The sequence below is a fragment of the Mastigoproctus giganteus genome, chromosome 2 (assembly GCF_048544385.1).
Source record: "Mastigoproctus giganteus isolate SK-2022 chromosome 2, ASM4854438v1, whole genome shotgun sequence".
NCBI lineage: Eukaryota > Metazoa > Arthropoda > Arachnida > Uropygi > Thelyphonidae > Mastigoproctus > Mastigoproctus giganteus.
The window spans coordinates 254,330,224-254,354,779 of NC_143576.1; the positions used below are offsets into that span (position 1 = coordinate 254,330,224).

Consider the following 24,556-nt stretch of genomic DNA (forward strand, 5'->3'; position numbering starts at 1 on the left):
TGTTAGAAATGGGAGGGGGGGGTGTTATAGTCTGTCAGCTAGCTGAATGTATACACACTGGTCCCCCCCCCACAAATTTCTAACGCTAGGAACCACTAGTGAATCTATACATAAATATACTGGCACGTCGCCATGTGGAAGTGTAATCCAGCTGAAACCAATACATACAACATGAAAGTATTAAATTAAAATATTTTCAGGTTGTGATAGTCTTTAAGGATGGAAAGATAGTAACGTAAGATGAAAGTACAGAGACCATGAAATATTAATAATTGGTAATTCAAAATAAGGCAGAAATCAAGAATAATTTAAAACCAAAGATATAATAATGTCAAAACTGTTGACAAGAGGCTAGCTAAAAATCTGAGAAATATATAAAAACAAGAAATATCACAAACGTCAATGGAAATCTAAAGACCAGTTTGTGTGGGAAATGAAAGCAACAAAAATAGGTATTGTAAAAGTTAATGACATGGATGATAACATATCTACTGTGGCTTAAAATCAAAACGTGAATTTTGCTGGCTATGGAAATGTTGGGACCAGAATCATTTTAGTGACTGCACTTTAAATATTACTGAAATATCACAAAAGCTGAATAGAGGATAAAAAAGAATAAGAAATGTCAACCATGAATCCATACTCTTCAGAAGGCTACATACTTAGCCTTGACTTTTTAGAATTATTTTTCTGTATAGTTAATGTGAATTCACTTTGGGCTTAGTATTTAAATACCACCTTTCTAAAAAACCAAGGTTGGCAGCTATTAAATGGGCAAACTGAGGGGCTACTTAACAACTTCAGGTCAATGTTGAGGAAGGGAATATATAATTGAAAACCTTGTCAATGAATTTGTCCCTGTAGAGATTGTGAAAGGTCTATGTGTGCATAATTTTTTTTTTTTTTTTTTCAGCATTGTCTGTGCTTCTTAATAGGAGAGATTGCTTTCACATGAATGGAAGACACTTCAATAGCATGGTAACAATATTTGCTGACACTGTCAAAGGAGTGTTACATAGGTCAGTTTTGCAACGCTTTCCTGGTAAGGGAAGTTAGCCACCCGTAAGATGACCTGATTGACATAATGAAAATTGTGACGTCCTAACCCTTTCTCTGATGACACACATTAGGGACCTTAAATTTAAATTGAAAAAGGATGTTGGCAGGATAGATGTGTGATAATGTGCTTTCAGCCAGAATATAATCTTTCGTTTTTTTTTTTATGTAAACCCCAAACACGAGAGGTATTAGAACCTATACTATTTAGTACCGTGCTTGGGTTAGAGGTTGAGAAGACGAAAGAAGATATTTGTTGACATTGGACTTGAACTTCTGTAGACTGTAATTTTCAGGGAATACGTATGAGGGAAGGTGAAAAGTTGGTTCTGTGAGTTTGAAGTTGGACAGTAAATGGATGTCAGACAACATCTACCATGTTGTCTGGTGTCGGCACATGTTCGGACTGTTTTGAAAGATAGAGAGAGCAGGAATTATAAAGCCAATTCAGAAGAACAGTGCCCATGGAAGTATCTGTAGAAGAGGCATGCAGCAGAAACAGTACATCTATGAGACAGCGAGTGGAGAGACTCTGTTAGAGATGAATCGTTAATTAACCTAACTGCCCTCTCCTGAATGGAATCAAGAAACCTGAGAGAGGTTTTGGGGGTACCACCCCAGATGTGGGAACAATATTCCATGGCAGGACGGATTTGCGATTTATACAGAGTGAGCAGATGTTTGGAAGAAAAGTAACGCCAAGAGCGAAAGAGAAAACCAAGTTTTTTAGATGCAGAAGAAGCAATATTTGTAATGTGCTTGTGCCAAGAGAGATTAGAAGTCAGGGTAATCCCCAAAAGAGATGTATCATTTTGCTTAGAAATCGGAGTGTCACTAAAGATAAGCATAGAAGCAGAAGGATCCTTTTTGCGAGATATAAGACAAGACTGAGTTTTAGAAGGATTGAAACAACTAAGTTGTCTTTGCCCCAGTGGAGAATTACCTGAAGATCAGCATTTAAGGAATTGGTAGCAGATTTTCGAGAAGTTGAAGCTGATTGAGCAGCACAAGGTTTCTCAAAATGGAAAGTGGAATGCAATGTGCTATCATCGGCAAAACTATGGATAGGATTTCCATTCAATGGAAGAAGGTCATTAATATACAAGAGTAAAAGAGTGGGGGAAAGAGCTGAACCTTGGAGGACACCAGCATTAGTGGAGAAGTTAGAAGACAGAGAGCCATCTACCATCACCCTCAGTGAGCGATCAGAGAGAAAACTGGATAACCAATTAAAAAAAACAGTTGGCAAACCATAAGATGGAAGCTTGTTTGGAAGACCTTTATGCCAAACACGATCGAAAGCCTTTGAGATGTCAAGAGCAACTACTTGTGTTTCTCCGAATCTTTCCATTGAATTAGTCCATAAATGGGTAACATAAGCCATAACATCACTGGTGGATCGACACTGACGGAATCCATACTGGCGATCGTTGATCAGACAAAAGGTTTCTAGGTAGTTTAAGAGTTGGCTGTTAATTGATTTCTCCATTACTTTAGAAAGAGTAGAAGTAACTGCAATGCGATGATAATTGGATGGGAGGGATTTGTCACCCTTTTTAGGAACTGGCTGGATATGAGCAAATTTCCAAGCAGAAGGAAAAACACCTTTGGAATAAGAAAGTGAAAAAATGCGGCAAAGAATAGGAGTAAGTTCTGGAGCACAGGTTTTGAGAAAAAGTGGAGAAATACCATCGGGACCTGGAGCTTTCTTAGCATCAAGATTCGTCAAAATCTTTCTGACGTCCTTTTGACGGAAGACCACAGGAGACATTGAATGGAGTGTGTTGGGAATGGTGGGAGGTGTTTTACCAAAATCATTAATATATGAGTAGGAAGAAAAATGGGATGCTAGCAAGTCAGCTTTATCCTTGGCTAAAGTGACAACAGAAGCATCTGGTTTGGACAGAGGTGGGAGCAGGGATGGGCAAAAGTTGTGACCAATAACTTTGGCAAGGGACCAGAATGCTCGGCTGCCATTAGGGCAACAAGCAAGTTTTCTACTCTTGGCCTGTTCAAACTCTAGTTTGGACTAATTAATAACTGCTTTACAATTGTTGCGAACTGTGGTGTATGCAGAAAATGAACCTGAAGAATTAGAAACAAGCCAATTACGATGTGCAACATTCTTCTCTTGAACAGCCTTAACACATTTATTGGAAAACCAAAGTTTAGATAAAGGACGAGATTTTAAAGTGTAGTGCGGAATAAAGGATTCCATTCCTACAAGAAAAATTGCACTGACACGATCTAACATCAGAAGTTTTGAAACAGTAATCCGACCAAGGAAAAGAAGAAAAGAAATCTCGCAGGTCATCCCATTTTGCATTCTTGTAATGCCAAACAACACAAGGTTGGGAATAGCCATGAGATAAAGGCTCCATTGGAGAAGAGACAATCACCAAGTTGTGATCTGAAGTGCCTAAAGGACCTCTCATTTCAACTGTGTACTTAGAAGAGTTGTTTGTGAGAAAAAGGTCAAGCATGTTGGCTGTATGATTAGGATTGTCTAGTATTCTTGTAGGTAAATGAACAATCTGTGCAAGGTCATTAGTAATTGCAAAAGCCTCAGCATCTTGACCAGCTGGGTTGGTATGACTAGAAAATGGAAGCCAGCTGGAATTGTGAACATTAAAATCACCAAGGAAAATTACCTTACTGTTAGGAAAGTTGGACTGGAGAAAGTCAAGTTGCAAAGAGAGGAAGTCAAAGAGCTCCAAGTGATTAGTGGAGTTGGGAGAACGGTAGAGACAACAGATGAATGTGACACAATGAGGTAGAGAGATTTTAAGCCAGAGAAGATCAAAGAGAGTAGATTCCAAATTGTCAAGTCTCTGACAAGGAATATCAGATTGGACATATACACGAGTACCACCTTTGAGACGAAAGGAATCATACAGCGAATAATTTGGGCATCTGAGATGAGCAGTAGTTGAATCAACCAATAACTGAGATTCTGTCAGAAAAAGTACATGGGGTTGGCATCTGCAAAGAGCATGCCTTTCATCTGGTCCTGTCTAAATAGTTCCATTACTCTACATTGCACATCATTCATGACAACTATGAACAGTAGTGGTGACAGAACGCCTCATTGCTTCAAACCTGGTGTTATTTCATAGCTCTTGTGGCGCCTCCGTAGCCAGGTGGGAATGAGCAGCAGTGTGCAGCACACGCTTCTTGATTAGACCGGGGTTCGAGCCCGTCACCACCAAATACGGAGGATCAGGGACTGACCACCGCATATCCCGGAGCAATATGGCCTTAGTTGCTAATGCTCCTAAAAACCAAACAACAACAACAACAACATTTCATACCTCTCCGTCAACCCCTATGTGCACCAATACAGTGAGCAAAGTAATTCTTACTTTGCTCACTGTATTGGTGCACATATTCTCAATTCTCTCCACAAGTTGTTCATCTTGTGGAGAGAATTTTCTATCCCCAAGTTTCTCAAAACCTCCCGCACTTTCTCTCTCTTTGCTGCATTAAACACTTTCTTTATATCCAAAAATGCCATCCATGTTTTGTGTTCATAACATCAGTTGCCTGATGCATACAATTAGATCCATCATCAATCTGCCAGGCCTAAAGCTGTACTGTTCCTCGGCCATCCTATTTTCAATCGTTCCTCTTATCTATCGCTCTAACACTATCATACAGCTCACTCACATGTGATGTCAGTGTGATGCTTCCGTAATTGGAACACTTTTTTCCTGTTCCCCTTCTTGTACAACGGGACGATCAAACCTTTCCAGTCCTTTGGCACCTGTCTCTCATCCCAGATCTTACGGAACAGTCTGTATGTCCATGCTATCCTTCCCTCACCTGTAGCTTTCAGCATTTCTCTATTAATCTCATCCATAGCAGCAGACTTACCCGTCTTGATGTATTTCCATGCCTGCACTACATCATTCCACGTCAAGTCTGTCTGTTCTCTCTCTCTCTCTCTCTCTCTCTCTCTCTCTCTCTCTCCCCCTCTCTCTCCGTATCTTCACTTTCATCCCCTCTTTTATGATCAACCTGCCTTTGTGCCTTTTGCTGGCTGTCCTGCAACTTCAACACAGGTTTTCAAAATACTTCGTCTGTGTTCCTCTTATCTCTTTGTCGTTGGTTATTAGGTTCTCATTCTCATCCATCAAGTATTTGCCCTGTTCACATCTCCTTTTCCTCACCATACCATACAGCTTTTTTTTTATTATTACCGTGGATATCTTGTCATAGGGTTTCACTCCATTTTTCCAAGCTCAGTCTTCTTTCCTTGTTAACTATCCTCTTGGCCTTTTTCTTCACAGTTTCATATCTCTCTTTAATCTCGTCATTTCTGTTCTGAAAGTAGGCCCTGAATGCGTTATTCTTGATTTTCATAGCATCTCTCGTCCAGTCATTCCACCATGGAATTTCTTTCCATCTCCTTCTATTGCTTGTCCTTCGACAAACCTGCTCTGTCGGTTCTACTACACAGTCTTTGAATGCTTTCCATGCTGTTCACTGTCTTAGGTTCAACCTTCCTGAACTCTTCTCTGAACATTGACCCTTTTTCCTCTTCACTTTAGGAATCTGAAAACTTCAACTAGCCTGTGTCGCTCTTTATCCACGGGTATATAGTCAAGGAGGGATTCCTGTTGACCATCCCAACCGTATCTTGTCACTTTGTGATTCACTCTTCTTGAACCAGGTGTTTCCTATGACCAAGCTGTATTTAAACAGAAATCCAACAGCCTGTCACCATCGTCATTCCTAGGTTTCCAGCCATGCAGACCAATAACATATTCTAGTCCTTGTCTCTCCACTCAGACTTGTGTTCAAGTCACCCATGATAACTACATCTCCACCTGTAATGTTCTCGTCGAGCTTGTCCTCAAACTCCAGCCTCTCAATTTCTTTGCAACCGGTTTGCGGTGCATAACATTGTCTTCAATGTTATGAAGACAATGTTATGAAGTTTGCGGTGCATACTGTCTTCAATGTTTCGCTGTTATTCACCTCCATTAGCTTTTCCTTAATCCTGTGATCTATAATGATGTCTACACCCCTCGCTATATCACCCCCAGACCAATATAGGTAATAGCCTCTTCGTAACTCTCTACACCCATTTCCATTCCATTTTGAATTACTCAATCCAAGTATGCTTATTTTTCTGTCCTTTAAGATGTCCACACACACCTCAATTTTTCCTGACAATATCATAATATTGAGTGTGGCTAGTTTAATATATGTAGTCACCAGCTTATCATGTTGGTTGCAGACACCACCACGTCTGGGCTGATTAGCTTTGAGGCTTATTTTTCTATTAAAGGCAATAAATTTAAGCTGCTGATCTGCCAAATCTGTCGCAGCCATATAGATGTGGTAGCTCTTATTCAATGGCGAAGCTTCATGATGTTGCCATTTAAAAATTTATGCCAATTTGCTAGTCACCACTGAACAAACAGGTGGCACTGCTTTAGTTCTTTTATATCATGGATGACTCCAAATGGCTGACTCAGTAGAATTACTATGACCTTGAAATTTACAAAAATTAATAACAGCAACAAGTGAATATTTTTAAATACAATTTGGATCCGGAAAAATTCTACAGCAAAGCTATCAGGTAGCACAACTGTTCTGCTAAGAAGTCTCAGTGACTGATCTGATCCTAGTTCCTTAAAAATTTATCAACCTTGAAATTTTTTATGTTTTCCTATATTCAAGAATAGTATGAATCAGAACTGTAATACTCAATATGTTCTACGTTGATAATAATATTAGTAAAATAATAAGAGGAGTATACCTCAATATAGTACGTAGAACACTTCCGTATGACAACATACCGGTACATTAGAGTAAAATATAAGTAATTAAATAATCAATTTAACAAAATTCAAATCAATTTAAAACAATTAAAAATCAAATTAACGCAATTAAAAGAATCTAACAAAAATATTCAAAACAATTTTCCTTCCTGAAGCTGACAACGCTTTTCGACCGTATGTCGTGATTAGCATTAGTAGAGGCATTTGATGCAAGAAAGCAAGCTTATGCGGCATCAGCCAAAAAAAAAAAAAAAAACACTTCCACTTCACCCCTCTGTTCGTTCGAAATACCTGTCCAGCTGAGCCTTAAACTTATTTAGGCTATCAACTTCCACGACAAGGGATGGAAGTCTGTTCCACCAACCAACCACCCGCTGGCTAAATGCAAATTTCCGCACGTCTATCCTACATCTGTCTTTCCTCAATTTGAATTTATGCCCTCTCAGGTGATTATTCTGAGCGAGAGGAAGAATCCCATCAGCATTGAGAATGCTCAAACCATTCAAGGCTTTATACACCTCTATCAGATCACCTCGCTGGTGCCTAGTCTCCAGACACTGTAATTTGCGAAAAAAGTCAGGGAGGGAATGACCACCGCATATCCCGGAGCAATATGGCCTTAGTTGCTAATGCTCCTAAAAACCAAATAACAACACAACAACAACTGTAATTTGCGAAACTTAAGCCTTTCTTTGTAAGAGCACCCCTTTGTTCCATTCACTAATCTTGTTGCCCTTCTCTGTACTCATTCCAGCATCTCTACATCCTTCTTGAAATGAGGCCTCCAGACGTGTATACAGTACTCTAGGTGTGGCCTGACCATTGCCTTATACAAGGGAATAATCACCTCCTTATCCCTGCTAGAAAAATTCCTATATATCATTGACAATACACCATGAGCTACGCTTGCAGCCCGTCTGCACTGCTCAGAGAACTTCATATCTGCCTGCACAACCACCCCCAGGTCCCTTTCATTCTCTACCACTGTCAGTGTAGTACCACAGAGTTGATACGTTGCTCTGGGGTTGCTGTTTCCCATGTGTAGTATTTTACATTTGTCAATGTTAAACTTCATTTGCCACCTCTCAGCCCATCTGCTCAACCTTTCCAGATCCTGTTGCAGCAGCATATATTTTTCATATATTTTCTTCAAAATCATAACATATGGGGTATCTATGCCTTGTCTTTCCAGTGCCCAAAACATTGCCTTATGCTGTATGGAGTCAAATGCCTTTTCATAATCCACAAATGCCATGCATAATGGTGTTTTATATTCATTTGCTTTCTCCATTAGCTGCGATATTACGTGAAGGTGATCCATAGTTGAGAATCCTGTCCTAAAGCCAGCTTGCTCTTTCGATTGATTCTCATCAAGTATTCTTTCTAATCTGTTAGTAATGACCCTTGTGAACAACTTGTAGATATGGGATAACAAGCTAATTGGTCTATAATTTCCATTTTCTGATTTATCTTCTTTCTTATGCAACAAAACTATGATTGCATTATTCCACTGCTTAGGCATCACACCTTTTCTAATGCACTTTGTGAAGAGCCTTGCCAGTTTTTGTGTTATATCTCTTCCTCCCAATTTTAACAACTCTACAGTAACTTCATCTTCCCCCAGGGCTTTCCGATTCTTCATTTTCTTCAATGCATGTTCTACCTCATCAGGAAGAATATCGGGTATGTTGTATGTGTTGCTACTTTGCAATCCATCTTCCCCACTGCTGGTATCATTCCCTCGCTCCTTGTATAATTCTCTATAGTAGTCTTCTGCTATTTGAATTATGCCTTCTCTGCTGTTTATAAGTACACCATAGCTATTCCTCAGTTTCAGTATTATTTGTCTTTCTGTATTACTGCTCATGGCTGCTGATGTAAATCCTTTGTTTTCCCTTAATGCTTGTTCTACTTTTCTTGTGTTAAATCTTCTTATTTCCTCTCTGAGTCTCTTTCTAATGGCTTTGCATAACTCAGTATACTCAATTTTCTCCCTGTCAGTGTTTTTCTTGCTCTTCATTTGTCGTCTTTGGTTCATCATGACAAGTGTTTCTTGACTAATTTTTTCTTCTTTGGATTTCTGTTTCCCTATAGGTTTCTTGGGCTTTATCACTTTCAGAAAGTTGTAATATTCCTCGTCGATATCTTGGTCCTGAGCAGTCTGCAGAAGCTCAAAGGCCGACCGGGCTAGCCGAGTGGGTAAAGTACCTGCCCGGCAACCCAAAGGTCGCGGGTTCGATTCCCGCCTCGGGCTTGGATCAAAGTACTACAAAAAAACCTTGGGAGGTGCAATATGGCCACAGAAGCCGATGCGCCAACAACTACCAAATCAAAAAAAAAAAAAAAAAAAAAGAAGCTCAAACTTGTTCTTAAGTTCCAGTACATACTGCTTTTTCTCCTCCTCTGTTATTTCAAAGACCTTGTATTATTTACTCGAGTCAGTTTTTTTCCTTTCCTTTCCTACATTTATATCAAGTGTACATCTTACCATTCTGTGATCACTTCCAATATTTACCTTATTCAGGACGGTAACATCATTCACAATATATCTTCTGTTAGTGAGGATGAAGTCGATTTCATTAGTTGTTAATCCATTTGGACTCTTCCATGTCCACTTTCTGTTCACCCTTTTCTTAAAAAAGTGTTCATTACTGACATTCCTTGAGATTCTGCAAATTCCGCAAGTCTTTCACCTCTTATTTCTTTCACCAATTCCAAAATTTCCTATAGTTCCTCTTTCTGCGCTGTTTTGCCTTTTTCCAACCTTAGCATTGAAGTCCCTCATAATAATAGTGTAGTGGGTTTTCTGCTCATCTAGAAGACTCAATTTCAGTGTACATTTCTTCAACCTCTTCATCATCATGGCTCGATGTTGGTGCATAAATCATTATAATCTTTAGCTTGTATCTCTTAGAAATCTTGAGTATTAGTCTTGACCATGAACAAAACCATGCTGTGTCCCAACTATAACTGAAGTCTTGTCTAGATGATCCTGCAGTGCTTCTTTAACCAGTGCCTCCATTAATTTTCCTGGAACAGAAGTTAAGCTCACAGGTCTATAATTACTTGTGTCAGCCTTTGATCCTCCTTTGTGAATTGGGGTCACATTTGCACATTTCCAGTCTATGGGTACCTCCCCTGAGTCCAAGGAAGCTCTCATAATTATGGCTAAGGGTTTGCTTACTTCCTTTGCTGCCTCCTTTAATATAACTAGGTAGATCCCATCCACCCCGGGTGCCTTTCTTGTGTTTATCTTCAACAGTTTCTCCTCCACTTTACTCCCAGTTATTTCAAGATTCTGTAGCTTACTGCTAGAGTTGAATACACCTCTGGCATTCCCCTCGCTGAATAACTCCTCATGTGTGAATGTCGATGCAAAATATTCATTTAGTTTGTTAGCTACCTGAGCAGGATCATCAACACTTGACCCATCAATATCAAGTGGACCAATCTGATTCATCCCCTTCCTTCTAGAGTTTACATAAGTAAAGAACTCTTTGCTGTTTTTCTTTGCATCCCTTGCCAAAGATTTCTCGTAATCTGCCTTCACCTGCCTAACCTCCTTTGTAACTTGGTTACAGATCAACTTGTATCTATCACAGGTTCTGTGTCATGTGTTAATTTGTATGTATCCCATTCATGTTTCTTCTCTGCCATATGCCTCATTAGTTGATCTGACATCCATTTAGTCCTAAACCTTGAGCACTATTTCTTAGTTGGTATGTAAAGCCTAGTAGCTTCCAATATAAATTCTTTGAATGCTTACCATTTTGAATTTGCTGTTGGTAACATCATCAGTTGGTCCCACTGTATAGAATTTAAATACAGTCTCAGTCCATCATAGTCACCTTTACGAAAGCAATAACCCTTCCCTTTATCCCTAATGATAGTTACCTCTTTGAGTAAATCCCACTTCAGCACACTGTGATCACTGCCACCTAGTGGTTCATCTATCTGCAGATTCTTAATGCATGAAGAATCACTGCTGATAATCAAATCAAGAGTATTCCTCCCTCTAGTTGCCTCCCGAACATGCTGATGTGAAAACAATCATCCAATAAATCCACAAAAGTCTTGCTAGTGTGTGAGTGACCAGCCCCCAAATTCCAGTCAATATCTGGGAAATTATAATCTCCCATTATAAAGACTCTGATTTACTGGCCCACTCTATTTCCCTGTACAGTTTCTTATTATACTCATCAGAGTCATTAGGCCTATAGCACACTCCTACTCTCAATTTTGATCTCCTAATGTTTATGTCACACCAAACTGACTCGACACTACACTGTCCAGCGATGTCCACTGGCTTCACTTCCTTGGATTTTATGTATTTCTTAACTAATAGCATAACCCCTCCTCCCTTCCTATCCAATCTATCCTTTCTCTAGACGTACTCCCGAAATTCCAGTTCTGCATTCCTTATATCTGTGTGACACCACATCTCAGATATCCCAACAATATCTGCCTTTGATGTTTTGAGCAATACCTGAAATTCATCAAATTTATTTACCAAACTCCTAGCATTGGTGTACACGGAAGTATGCATGCACCTGTTTCTATTCTTAGGTACCCTAACACAACCCATGTGTTTACTTGTACCGCAATGACTCCCAGCAGTCTCTGAAATATCCTGCATCTTGTTTTTCAGGCTTCTGCTCATTCCAATAGAAGCAGTGCAAGAATCTCTTTCACCTCTGCCAGTGGCTACTGTTAATCTATTCGTCTTTGTCCCCCCCCCAAGCTAGCAGTTTTCCGACCCACCTAACACTGCCTCCATAGCATCAGCAAATATTCTTGCACCCTTTCTATTTAAGTGTATCCCATCCCTGTAGAAGCAATCTCTCCTGTTAACAAGTACAGTCCAGGCTGAAAAAAATTCTACCCCTTGAGCCTTGCACAGTGTTTCCAGGGCCGAATTGATCGACAAGGCTCTCGTCATATACTCCTTCCTATCGTGTCTGGGCAGAATTGCAGACACTTTCAAATTCAACCCTATTTCACGACTTTTTTTCAAGAGTGACCTGCACTTGTTAAGCAATTAAAAGAATGTAACGAAAATATTCAAAACAATTTTCCTTCCTGAAGCTGACAATGCTTTTCGACCGTATGTCGTGATCACAGGAATGAAAATTCCATTCCCTTCCTACTAGAGTTTAAGTAAAGGACTCTTTGTTGTTTTTCTTTGCATCCTTTGCCAAATTTTCTCATTTGCCTTCACTTGCCTAACCTCCTTTGTCATTGATTACAGACTAGCTTGTATCTACCATAGGCTTCTGTGTCGCCTGACAATTTATGGGCATCCCATGCATTTTTTTTTTTTTTTCTCTTCCACGACTCTCATTGTTTCATCTGATATCTTTGGGCCTAAACCTAGAACAGTATTTCTTAGTTGAACCAAAAAGGCTAGTAGATTCCAAAATTTCTTGCTTGAATGCTTCCCATTTAGAATTTGCTGTTGGTAACATCATCAGTTGGTACCACTGTATAGAACTTAAAAAAGCTGCGAGACCACTGTAGTCACTTTACGAAAGCAAAAACCCTTCCCTTTATCCCTTATGTTAGTTATATCTTTAAGTAAATCCCACGTCAGTACATAGTGATCGCTGCCACATACTTTTTCTTTTGCGGTGCCTCCATGAGCAGGAGCAGCAGTGCGTAGCACGCGCTTCTTGATTAGACCGGGGTTCGAGCCTGTGACCACCAAATACGGAGGATGCAGAAAGGTCAGAGAATGACCACTGCATATCCTCGGAGTAATATGCTCCTAAAAACCAAATAACAACTTTTTCTTTTATCTGTAAATTCTTATGCATTAATAATCACTGCTGATAATCAAGGAAGTGCCTGACAAATTATTAGAGGATGTTTAGATGTGTTCTGGCTTCACCCCCTCCCCCCCCAAAAAAAACCCCTGTATAATGATGCTTCTTTGCATCATTTGTGACTAATATTAAATACCAATAATCATCAACGTTCTCTTTCGTTTTTTTTTTTTTTTCATTTCTTCTTGATAAAACAGTAATGCACTATTGTCATGAATACAGTTATATTTGGAATATATCTGTAAGCATGACATATATTTGAAATACTTTTTATTGTGCATTCATTTCTTGCTAAGCTTTTTTGTGCTTTGTATTCAGGATACCTCTCAGATAAATATATGTAATAGTTATTTTGCATAATGTAATTTTTTTATTATTTTTACATTCAACCAAAAAGAATTTTATATTGTTTGCTTATTTTTCCTGTTTTTATGCCCCACTCCCAACTGAGGATGCATACTCATGAATTCATTTATTGAGAAAATTAGTTTTGAAAGGCAGCATAATTCGCAATCTATTTTATTAATATTTCATTTCTGTTATTTCTTTCAAGGTCGAATGGGCACTACTCGTTACACTATCCATACTCTTCCTCATCGTGGTCAGTGGACATGGAATACTGTGTCTTCCCGTGGGACCAGTGGAGTAAGTGGTGGTGCTGGTGGAATTACTAGTGGAGCAGTTCCGAGCACACTTCGCCTTCGCCTTAGTCTCCGTGCTAAACAGCTGCTGGATCATGAGGCCTTATCGTGTCTTTTGGTGCTACTATTTGTTGATGAGCCTAAACTTAATACAGGCCGTTTGCACCGTGTACTACGTAATTTGTGTCACCACAGTCCCACACGGCAGTGGGTTATTAAAGTGAGTGTTCCTTGTGTTGTGTTCGATAATTTGAATAATTTCTAATATGATTTTTAGATTAACGTTTTAATGGAACCTTAGTCTGGAAATAATTCTCTATATACAATGTTTTTAATTTAATTTTTTTACCTTAATGATTGTGCTGTCAAACCTCTCAAATGAATTCAAGTTTCCACATGTGTTCTTAAATTATTCTTCTGATTTCTAACTTTGTTAATGTTACGTTTTAATGGGTATCTGCATTACATATGACATCGAAGCATGCTAATTATGACGAATACCCTGTACTACCATTAATACCCATACACCCCTCTGTTGATAGTTAGCATTAGTTGAGGCATACAATGCAAGAAAGGAAGCTTATGCAGCATCAGCCAAAAAAAAAAACTCCCATTTCACCCATCCGTTCACTTTAAATGCCTGTCTTCTTCACTCGTTTAAATTTATTTAAGCTACCAACTTCCACAACAAGAGATGGAAGTCTGTTCCAGCAATCAGCTACCCACTGGCTAAAGGCAAGCTTCTGCACATCTATTCTACAAGTCTTTCCTCATTGTGAATCTCTGTCCTCTCAGGTTCTTAATCTGAGCAAGCGGAAGAATTCCATCAGCATTGATCCTGCTGAAACCATTCAAGGCCTTATACTCCTCAAACAAATCACCTCACGGTTCCTAGTCTCCAGGTGCTACAATTTGCAGAACTTAAACCTTTTTTGGTAAGAGCACCCCCTTTGTTACCCTCACCAATCTTATTGCTTCTCTTAGTACTCGTTCTAGCATCCTTCCTAAAATGAGGCCTCCAGACCTGTACACAGTACTCAAGGTTTAACCTGACCGTTGCCTTGTATATCACGACTTAATCGTAACAAATAATTAATACATAACTATAGTGGTACACGTGATACGGAAGTTGTATAAAGGGAACACTAGATACCGAAAAAAAAAAAAAAAAAAAAATATATATATATATATATAACATAACTGTTTTGGGATATAACTTAAGGATTTAATTTTTGTTTTAAATTTTATTGAATTAAATTGGAATCATGACTCTGACCAGAGCAGCAAAGCAAAAGGCTCAAGCTAATGGGAGTGCTGTGGTTCAGGGGAGAACTGAGGGGGGCAGTTGCCCTCTGAATCACAGTCTATTAAAATGCACTGTTTGCTTGATGTTTGCGGAGCAGTCGGGTACGGGACATGATACTGCCAAGGGGGATGTCTTTGTGTGTGCTCGATGTAAGGAGTGCAAGGAAATCAGGCGACAACTCAGCGTTGTTATGGGCCTTTATGAGACCTTGAAGGACAGGGTGGATGCCCTCGAAGGAAATAAATTGAGGGGCCCATCAAGCTCTCAGCTGCCCCCATCAACGCCAGAGCTTGCACTTGGTCATCAGGCAACACAGGGGCAGCCCCCTAGGCAGAATGCGCTGGTCCCACAGGAACTAGTAGTTGTTGGTGACTCTATTGTCGGGGAAACGGGGAACATACTTTGTAAAAAGGATAGGTGGAATAGGACCAGGGTATGTCTGCCAGGGGCAAAGGTTGATGATGTTGTAGAGCGGATATCATCTTTTAAGGGCACAAAGGGTGATATAGTTGTACACGTTGGCACTAATGATATTAAGAGTAGGAGACCGGCGGAATTACTTAGCAAGTACAGGTCACTGTTGAAAAAAAGCCGTGAATTAGGGTTGAACTTGAAAGTGTCTGCAATTCTGCCCAGACACGATAGGAGGGAGTATATGATCAGAGCCTTGTCGATCAATTCGGCCCTGGAGGGATTGTGCAAGGCTCAAGGGGTAGAATTTTTTTCAGCCTGGACTGTACTTGTTAACAGGAGAGATTGCTTCTACAGGGATGGGATACACTTAAATAGAAAGGGTGCAAGAATTTTTGCTGATGCTGTCGAGGCAGTGTTAGGTGGGTCGGAAAACTGCTAGTTGGGGGGGATACAAGGACTAATAGATTAACAGTAGCCACTGGCAGAGGTGGAAGTGATTCTTGCACTGCTTCTATTCAAATGAGCAGAAGTCTGAAAAACAAGATGCAGGATATTTCAGAGACTGCTGGTAGTCATTGCGTTACAAGTAAACACATGGGTTGTGTTAGGGTAGCTAAGAATAGAAACAGGTGCATGTATACCTGTACACCAATGCTAGGAGTTTGGTAAATAAATTTGATGAATTTGAGGTATTGCTCAAAACATCAAAGGCAGATATTGTTGGGATATCAGAGACGTGGTGTCACACAGATATAAGTAATGCGGAACTGGAATTTGGGGAATACAATGTATATAGAAAGGATAGACAGGACAGGAGGGGAGGAGGGGTTATGCTATTAATTAAGAAACACATAAAGTCAAAGGAAGTGAAGCCAGTTGACATCGATGGACAGGGCAGTGTCGAGTCAATTTGGTGTGACGTAAGCATAGGGAAATCAAAATTGAGAGTAGGAGTGTGCTATAGGCCTAATGACTCTGATGAGTATAATAATATATTGTACAGGGAAATAGAGTGGGCCAATAAATCAGAGAGTCTTATAATGGGGGATTTTAATTTCCCAGATATTGACTGGAATTTGTGGGTTGGTCACTCGCACACTAGCAAGGCTTTTGTGGATTTATTGGATGATTGTTTTCTACATCAGCATGTTCGTGAGGCAACAAGAGGGAGCAATACTCTTGATCTGATTATCAGTAGTGATTCTTCATGCATTAAGAACCTGCAGATAAATGAACCACTAGGTGGCAGTGATCACAGTGTGTTGAAGTGGGATTTACTCAAGGAGGTAACTACCATCAGAGGTAAAGGGAAGGGTTTTTGTTTTCGTAAAGGCGACTATGATGGTCTGAGACAGTATTTAAATTCTATACAGTGGGACGTACTGATGATGTTACCAACAGCAAACTCAAAATGGGAAGCATTCAAGGAACTAATCTTGGTGGCTACCAGGCTTTACATACCAACTAAGAAATATTGTTCAAGGTTTAGGCCTAAATGGTTGTCATATGGACTAATGAGACATGTGGCAGAGAAGAAAAATGCATGGGATACATACAAATTAATGGGTGACATGGAAGCCTATGATAGATATAAGTTGGTCTGTAACCAAGTCACAAAGGAGATTAGGCAGGCGAAGGCAGACTACGAAAAATCCTTGGCCAAGGATGCAAAGAAAAACAGAAAGGAGTTCTTTACATACTTGAACTCGAGAAGGAAAGGGATGAATCAGATTGGTCCACTGGATATTGATGGTTCAACAGTTGAGGATCCTGCTCAGGTGGCTAACAATCTAAACGAGTATTTTTCATCTACATTCACGCATGAGGAGTTATTCAGGAAGGAGAATGATGTAGGTAAAGTAAACATTGGCAGTGAGCTGGATGATTTTGTAATAACTGAGAGGAAAGTGGAGGAGAGATTGTTGAGGATAAACATAAAAAAGGCACCTGGGGTGGATGGGATCTATCCAGTTATATTAAAGGAGGCAGCAAAGGAAGTAAGCAAACCCCTAGCCATAATTATGAGAGCTTCTTTGGACTCAGGGGAGGTACCCATAGACTGGAGATGTGCAAATGTAACCCCAATTCACAAAGGAGGATCAAAGGCTGACACAAGTAATTATAGACCTGTTAGTTTAACTTCTGTTCCAGGTAAATTAATGGAGGCACTGGTTAAAGAAGCACTGCAGGATCATCTAGACAAGAATTCAGTTATAGCTCAGACGCAGCATGGTTTTGTTAAGGGCAGGTCTTGCCTGACCAATTTGATTGGATACTATGATGTAGTCACAAAAGAACTGGATGCAGGGAATAACTTTGATATTATATATTTGGATCTTAGAAAGGCTTTTGATACTGTTGCACATGGAAGACTGCTGCACAAATTGGAGCAGTGTGGCATTGGAGGCAAATTGCTGCTATGGATAAGGGGATGGTTGAGTGGCAGAAGACAGAGAGTGGTAATCAATGGACACTGCTCAACGTGGACTAATGTTATTAGTGGAGTTCCTCAAGGTTCAGTGTTGGGTCCATTGTTGTTTTCGGTGTTTATGAATGATATTGATGATGGGATATCAAGTTTAATGTCTAAGTTTGCAGATGATACAAAGGTTGGCAGGGTCGTTAAGGACACTACTGACGCTATGCTGCTGCAACAGGATCTTGAAAGGTTGAACAGATGGGCTGAGAGGTGACAAATGAAGTTTAACATTGACAAATGTAAAGTACTACATATGGGTAACAGTAACCCCAGAGCAATGTATCAACTCTGCGGTACTACACTGACAGTGGTGGAGAATGAAAAGGACCTTGGGGGTAATTGTGCAGGCAGATATGAAGTTCTCTGAGCAGTGCAGACGAGCTGCAAGAGTAGCTCATGGTGTCTTGTCAATGAAATACAGGAATTTTTCTAGCAGGGATAAGGAGGTGATTATTCCCTTGTATAAGGCAATGGTTAGGCCACATCTTGAGTACTGTATACAGGTCTGGAGGCCTCATTTCAAGAAGGATGTAGAGCTGCTGGAACGGGTACAGAGAAGGGCAACAAGATTAGTAAATGGAACAAAGGGTTGCTCTTACGAAGAAAGGCTTAAGTTTTGCAAATTACAGAGTCTGGAGACTAGGCACCGGCGAGGTGATCTGATAGAGGTGTATAAGGCTTTGAATGGTTTGAGCATGCTCAATGCCAATGGGATTCTTCATCTTTCTCAGAATAATCACCTCAGAGGGCATAAATTCAAATTGAGGAAGGACGGATGTCGGATAGATGTGCGGAAATTTGCCTTTGGCCAGCGGGTGGTTGGTTGGTGGAACCGACTTCCATCACTTGTTGTTGAAGTTGATAGCCTAAACAAATTTAAAGCTCAACTGGACAGGTATTTCGAACGAACGGAGGGGTGAAATGGGAGAGGGTTTTTTTTTTTTTTTTTGGCTGATGCTGAATAAGCTTGCTTTCTTGCATCATATGCCTCTACTAATGCTAATGCTAATAATCACCTCCTTATCCCTGCTAGCAAAAGTCCTATATATCATTGAAAAGACTCCATGAGCTGCTCTGGCAACCCGTCTGCACTGCTCAGTGAACTTCATATCTGACTGCATAATTACCCCCTGGATTTTTTCACTCTCCACTTCCCTGAGTGTAGTAAATAAATTTTAAGTAAATTTTTTTTTCTGTTTATAGTCTGGCACGACAACCAAGTCAGTAGAGTTTACAATAAATCGTCAATATAAATATTTATCGTATTTAGTAGTCACGGGCTTGAACCCCGGTCCACACAAGGAACGCGTGCTATGCACTCTCGCTCCTGACCACTAGTACCACACAGTTGGTAAGTTTCTCTTGGGTTACTGCTACCCATATGCAGTATTTTGCATTTGTGAATGTTAAAATTCAGTTGCCACTTCTCAGCCCGTTTCCCCACCTTTTCTAGATCCTGTTGCAGTAGCATACTGTCTGTACTGTTGTTAACAACCCTGCTAACATTTGTATCATCTGCAAACTTGGACATTAAGCCTGATATACCTTCATCAATATCATTGATGAATACAAAAATCAATGATGGGCCCAGCACCGAACCCTGGGTAACTCCACAAATAACATTAGTCCACGAAGAGCAGCGTCCATTAATTACCACTCTCGGTCTTCTCCCACTCAACCATCCTTTTATCCATTGTAGCAACTTGCCCTTAATGCCATACTGCTCCAATTTGTACAGTAGTTTTTCGTGTGCAACAGTAACAAAAGCTTTCTTGAAATCCAAGTACAGTAGACTTTCAATTTTCCCTGATAAATGGTAAAATAAAAATCTTAGATAATCGATTTCCCGGTTAATCCAAAAATACAGTAAGTCACCGACTTTCCAGTACTGCTTGAGTCCAGTGAGTCCAGTTTTACGTAGCTAGGGAATGATTAATAAAATATTGCTCCTATATCCATGATATGCCAAAATTACAAAAATCCACATGATATTCTCAGAAGAATGAAGACAAATAATTATATATTTTTTAATTAGTTTTATATTTTTTTATATATTAATTATATATATACCTTAGTTATATATTTTAATTAGTTCAATTAAAAACTTGATCTGGGGACAGCAGTGAATTTGTTGGAGTGGTGCATAAAAAAGAAAACATTAAAGGAAGAAATTGTACAGTAAAAACTGATTTCGTAGCCTTGGTTATTATAGCTGACTTCATTGGTGCCGATCTCTTCACTGCTTCTCGTATTCTGTCTTTTTCCTTTATTATTGTGTTCACTGTTGACACTGACAAATCTAAATTCCGCGTGATACTTTTTCGTGTTTGACCATTTTCAAACATTATTATTTTAATTTTCTGATCCAAATCGATCTTTTTTTTTTTTTAATGGGGTTACTAGTACCGCTGTCACTTATTATTCTGTTTGTCAGCACCATGATAACGGTCAAAATGAAATTTTATGTAAAGAATTTCTCAGGGTTAAGGCGAAAACCCGCTATTATCACCGCATGCAAGCTCACATTTTACTAAAAAACCTTTCTGGATGTCACTACCATAAAGCAAAAACAATTTGCACATCCCGGGTTATCGGACTTTTCTGCTACTGCACTTCTTCATCATAAACGGGTAGTAAACTTGATCGTATTACATTTGCGATAGATAAAAAAACTTACCACGCACTACTCGCGACCAATACAATGCTTCCCTTTATTTTTTAGGGTGTCGTGAATGGTTTGGCCACCAACATTATAATGATTCATTAGAGTTTTACCGGATGCACCATTTTCAAACTTATGAATAAATTTTTTTTTTTGAAAGTGCAACTCATCGTTTGCGTTTACCCATCATTTTTGCGATTTCTAAACAAAAAAAAAATTTCGTTATCCCTGACATAAATAACAAAACAAGATTTTTCTCTTTGTGATGCGAAGTTAGAAGACAGATCCTGCATCACCTGCAGTGACCAGTCAGAGAGAAAACCGAATACCCAGTCACAAAGAACAGCTGGCAAACCATAGGATGGAAGCTTACTTAGAAGACCTTTATTCCAAACACAATCAAAATCCTTTGAAATATCAACAGCAATGGCTTGAGTTTCACCAAAAAGTTTTTCCATTGAATTTGTCCATAGATGCACATCTTCAAGAGGAGTTTTTCCATTTTCATTGGGTTTCCACAGCCTACAAATTATTTTTTGGTAGGAATTTTTTCCCGCCATTAAATACATTCAGGGTGTGTTGGTCAGTTAAACCTCGGGCTGTCATGCATTCCCGTACTCCATCCATCCATGTTCTCCTAGGTCTTACTCTTCTCCTTCTTCCAGGAAGTTTCTATTCCAGGATAGCCTTTGAATATCTGGTTTCTTGCATCCATTTTACATGTCCATACCACGTTAAATGCTTTTCTTTGATAGTGTCGATAATATTCTTTTTCACTTCCATTTTCTCTCTCATGTCTTCATTCTGTTTTCTGTCTCTTCTATAAGTTCTTGCTGAAGTCCTTCCATAGATGTACATAAGCCAGAATGTCACTAGTGGAACGACACTGACGGAATCCATCGTTGACCAGATGAAAGATTTCCAGATAGTTTGAGTTGGTAGTTAATTGATTTCCCTGAGGTGCCTCCGTAGCCAGGTGGGAAGGAGCAGCAGTGCGTAGCACACGCGTCTTGATTAGACCGGGGTTCGAGCCCGTCACCACCAAATACGGAAAGGTCAGGGAATGACCACCGCATATCCCGGAGCAATATGGCCTTAGTTGCTAATGCTCCTAAAAACCAAACAACAAACAAACAATTGATTTCTCCATTACTTTGGAAAGAGTAGAATCGCAATGAAAAAGTAATCGCAATGGGATGATAATCGGATTAAAGGAATTTGTCACCCCTTTTAGGAACTGCCTGGATATGAGCAAATTTCCAAGCAGAAAGAAAAATATCTTTGGAATAAGAAAGTGAATCAAGATGACACAAAACAGGAGTAAGTTCACGGGCAAATAGCATCAGGGTCTGGATTTTCGTAGCGTCAGATTCATCAAAATCCTTCTGGTGTTCTTTTGACGGAAAACCAGAGGATTCATTGAATGGTGTGTATTGGGAACAGTTTGAGGCAATTTAGCAAGGTCATCAACACATGAGTTGGAAAAAAAAAAATAGGTTGCTAACATATCAGCTTTATCTTTGGCTAATGTGATATCTAGTTTTGACAGAGGAGGGAACAGAGAACAGATGTGCAAAAATTGCAGCCAGGCTTTGGAAAGACCAGAATGCTCGGCTACCATTACAGCAAGAAGCAAGTTTTCTACTCTTAGCCTGTTCAAAATCTAGTTTGGACTAATCAATAACTGCTTTACAAAGTATAAATAATACTTAATATTAATTTTTTATTACGCAGTGTCGCTTATAAAAATGTAGTATTGGAAATATTTTATTTTGAAAATTCGGTACTTTTATACGATTTCAGAGAATATAGGCTTATGGATTCGCAACAAAAATATTATGTTGAATAAAAAGGGTTCGCCAGTCAAAAAAGGTTGGGAACTGCTGGTGTAGATGGTTCTGCAGTTCTTGAACCAGTGACTCCATTATTTTCCCTGGAACACAAGTTAAACTAACAGGGCTATAGTTACTTGTGTCACCTTTTTAACCCCATTTGTGAATTGGGGATACATTTGCACACCTCCGGTCCATGGATTTAATAAAGCTATCATAATTAGGGCTAATGTTTGCTTACTTCCTTTGCTGCCTCCTTTAATATCACTGGATTGAACCCATTCACCCGAATGAGTATTTTGCATCTACATTCACACATGAGGAATTAAGGTTTGAAATTGGCAGAAGGTTATCAAATTGTAGCAGGATACTTAATGATTTTGTAATAACTGAAAGCAAGGTGGAGGAGAAATTGTTGAAGTTAAACATAAGAAAAGCACCTGGGGTGGATGGGATCTATCCAGTTATATTCAAGGAGGCGGCAAAGCAACTAAGCAAACCCTTAGCCATAATTATGAGAGAGGTCCCCACAGACTGGAGTTGTGCAAATGTATCCCCAATTCACAAAGGACGATCGAAGGGTGACACGAGTAATTACAGACCAGTTAGTTTAACTCTGTTCCAGGTAAAATAATGGAGTCACTGGTTAAAGATGCATTGCAGGATCATCTAGACAAGACTGCAGCAATAATTCAGACACAGCATGGGTTTGTTAAGGGAAAGTCTTGTCTGACAAATTTGATAGGATATTATGATGTGGTTACAAAGGAACTGCATGCAAAAAATAATTTTGATATCATATATTTGGATTTCAGGAAAGCTTTTGACACTGTTGGGCATGGAAGACTATTGTACAAATTGGAGCAGAATGGTATTAAGGGTAAGTTGCTACAATAGATAAAAGGATGGTTAAGTGGGAGAAGACAGAGGGTGGTAATCAAAGGATGCTGCTCTTCGTGGACTAATGTTATTAGTGGAGTCCCACAGGGTTCGGTGTTAAGTCCACTGTTGTTTTGTATATTTATCAATGATATTGATTGAGGTATATCAGGCTTAATGTCGAAGTTTGCAAATGATAAAAAAGGTTGGCAGGGTTGTTAATGACAGTATTGGCAGTGTGCTACTGCAACAGGATCTAGATAATTTGGGCAGATGGGCTAAGAAGTGGCAACTGAAGTTTAACCTTGACAAATGCAAAGTACTGCATATGGGTAGAAGTAACCCCAGAGAAACGTACCAACTGTGTGGTACTACACTTAAGGTGGTAGAAAATGAAAAAGACCTGGGAGTAATTGTGTAGTCAGATATGAAGTTTTCTGAGCAATGCAGACAGGCTGCCAGGGCAGGACATGGAGTTTTGTCAATGATATATAGGAATTTTGCTAGCAGGGAGGAGGAGGTGGTGATTCTCCCTCTGTATAAGGCAATGGTCAGGCCACGCCTTGAGTACTGCGTACAGGTCTGGAGTCCTCATTTTAGGAAGGATGTAGATTTACTTGAGCGTGTACAGAGAAGGGCAACAAGATTGGTGAGGGGAATGAAGGGATCCTCTTACCAAGATAGGCTTAAGTTCTGCAAATTGCAGTGGCTGGAGACTAGGCACCTGTGCTGTGATCTGATTGAGGTATATAAGGCCTTGAATTGGGTTGAGCATGCTGAATTCTGATGGGATCCTTCCACTTGTTCAGATTATGAACCTAAGGGGGCATAAATTCAGATTAAGAAAAGACAGAAGTAGAATAGATGTGCGGAAATTTGTCTTTAGCCAGTGGGTGGTTAATTGCTGGAACAAACTTCCATTTGTCATGGAAGTTGACAGGTTAAATAAATTTAAGGAGGAACTGGACGCGTATTTGGAGGGAGTGGTGTGTTTTTTTTTTTTTTTTTCTTCTTCTTTTGGCTGATGCTGCATAAGCTCATATGCACTTGCTTTCTTGCATCACATGCCACTACTACTACTACCCCAAGTGCCTTCCTAATGTTTTAACTTCAATTTCTCCACTTTGCTTTCAGTTATTACAAAATCACTTAGTTCCCTGTTAGAGTTTGATAAAGTTCTAGCATTCCCCTCCTTGAATAACTCCTTGTGTGTATTAGATGCAAAATACTCATTTAGTTTATCAGCTACCTGAGCAGGATCATAAATAGTTGAACCAGCTATATTAAGTGGACCAATCTGATTCATCCCCTTCCTTCTAGAGTTTACATAAGTAAAGAAACCTTTGCTGTTTTTCTTTCCATCATTTGCCAAAGATTTCTCGTAATCTGCCTTAAACTCGTTTTTACTTGATTACAGACAGCTTATATCTACCATATGCATCTGTGTACCTGATAATTTATATACATCCCATGCATTTTTCTTTTCTGCCACGAGCCTCATTACTTCATCCAACATCCATTTAGGCCTGAACCATGAACAGTATTTCTTAGTTGATGTAACTAGTAGCCTCCAAGATTAGGTCCCTGAAGGCTCCCCATTTAGAGTTCACTGTTGGTAACATCATCAGTTGATCCCACTGAATAGAATTTAAAAACTATCTGTGACCACTGTATTC

General features: G+C 39.5%; 1 protein-coding gene across 6 annotated transcripts in view; it reads left to right on the plus strand.

Moving 5' to 3' along the window:
* HUWE1 (HECT, UBA and WWE domain containing E3 ubiquitin protein ligase 1) overlaps positions 1-24,556 on the plus strand; it is a 1,105,343-nt gene that overhangs the window by 920,650 nt on the left and 160,137 nt on the right. For all 6 annotated transcript variants that reach the window (XM_090389849.1, XM_090389845.1, XM_090389850.1 and 3 more), the window contains one exon: positions 13,221-13,528. In XM_090389849.1, coding sequence (XP_090245975.1) covers positions 13,221-13,528 — 308 coding nt within the window. The remainder of the gene's footprint in view (positions 1-13,220; positions 13,529-24,556) is intronic.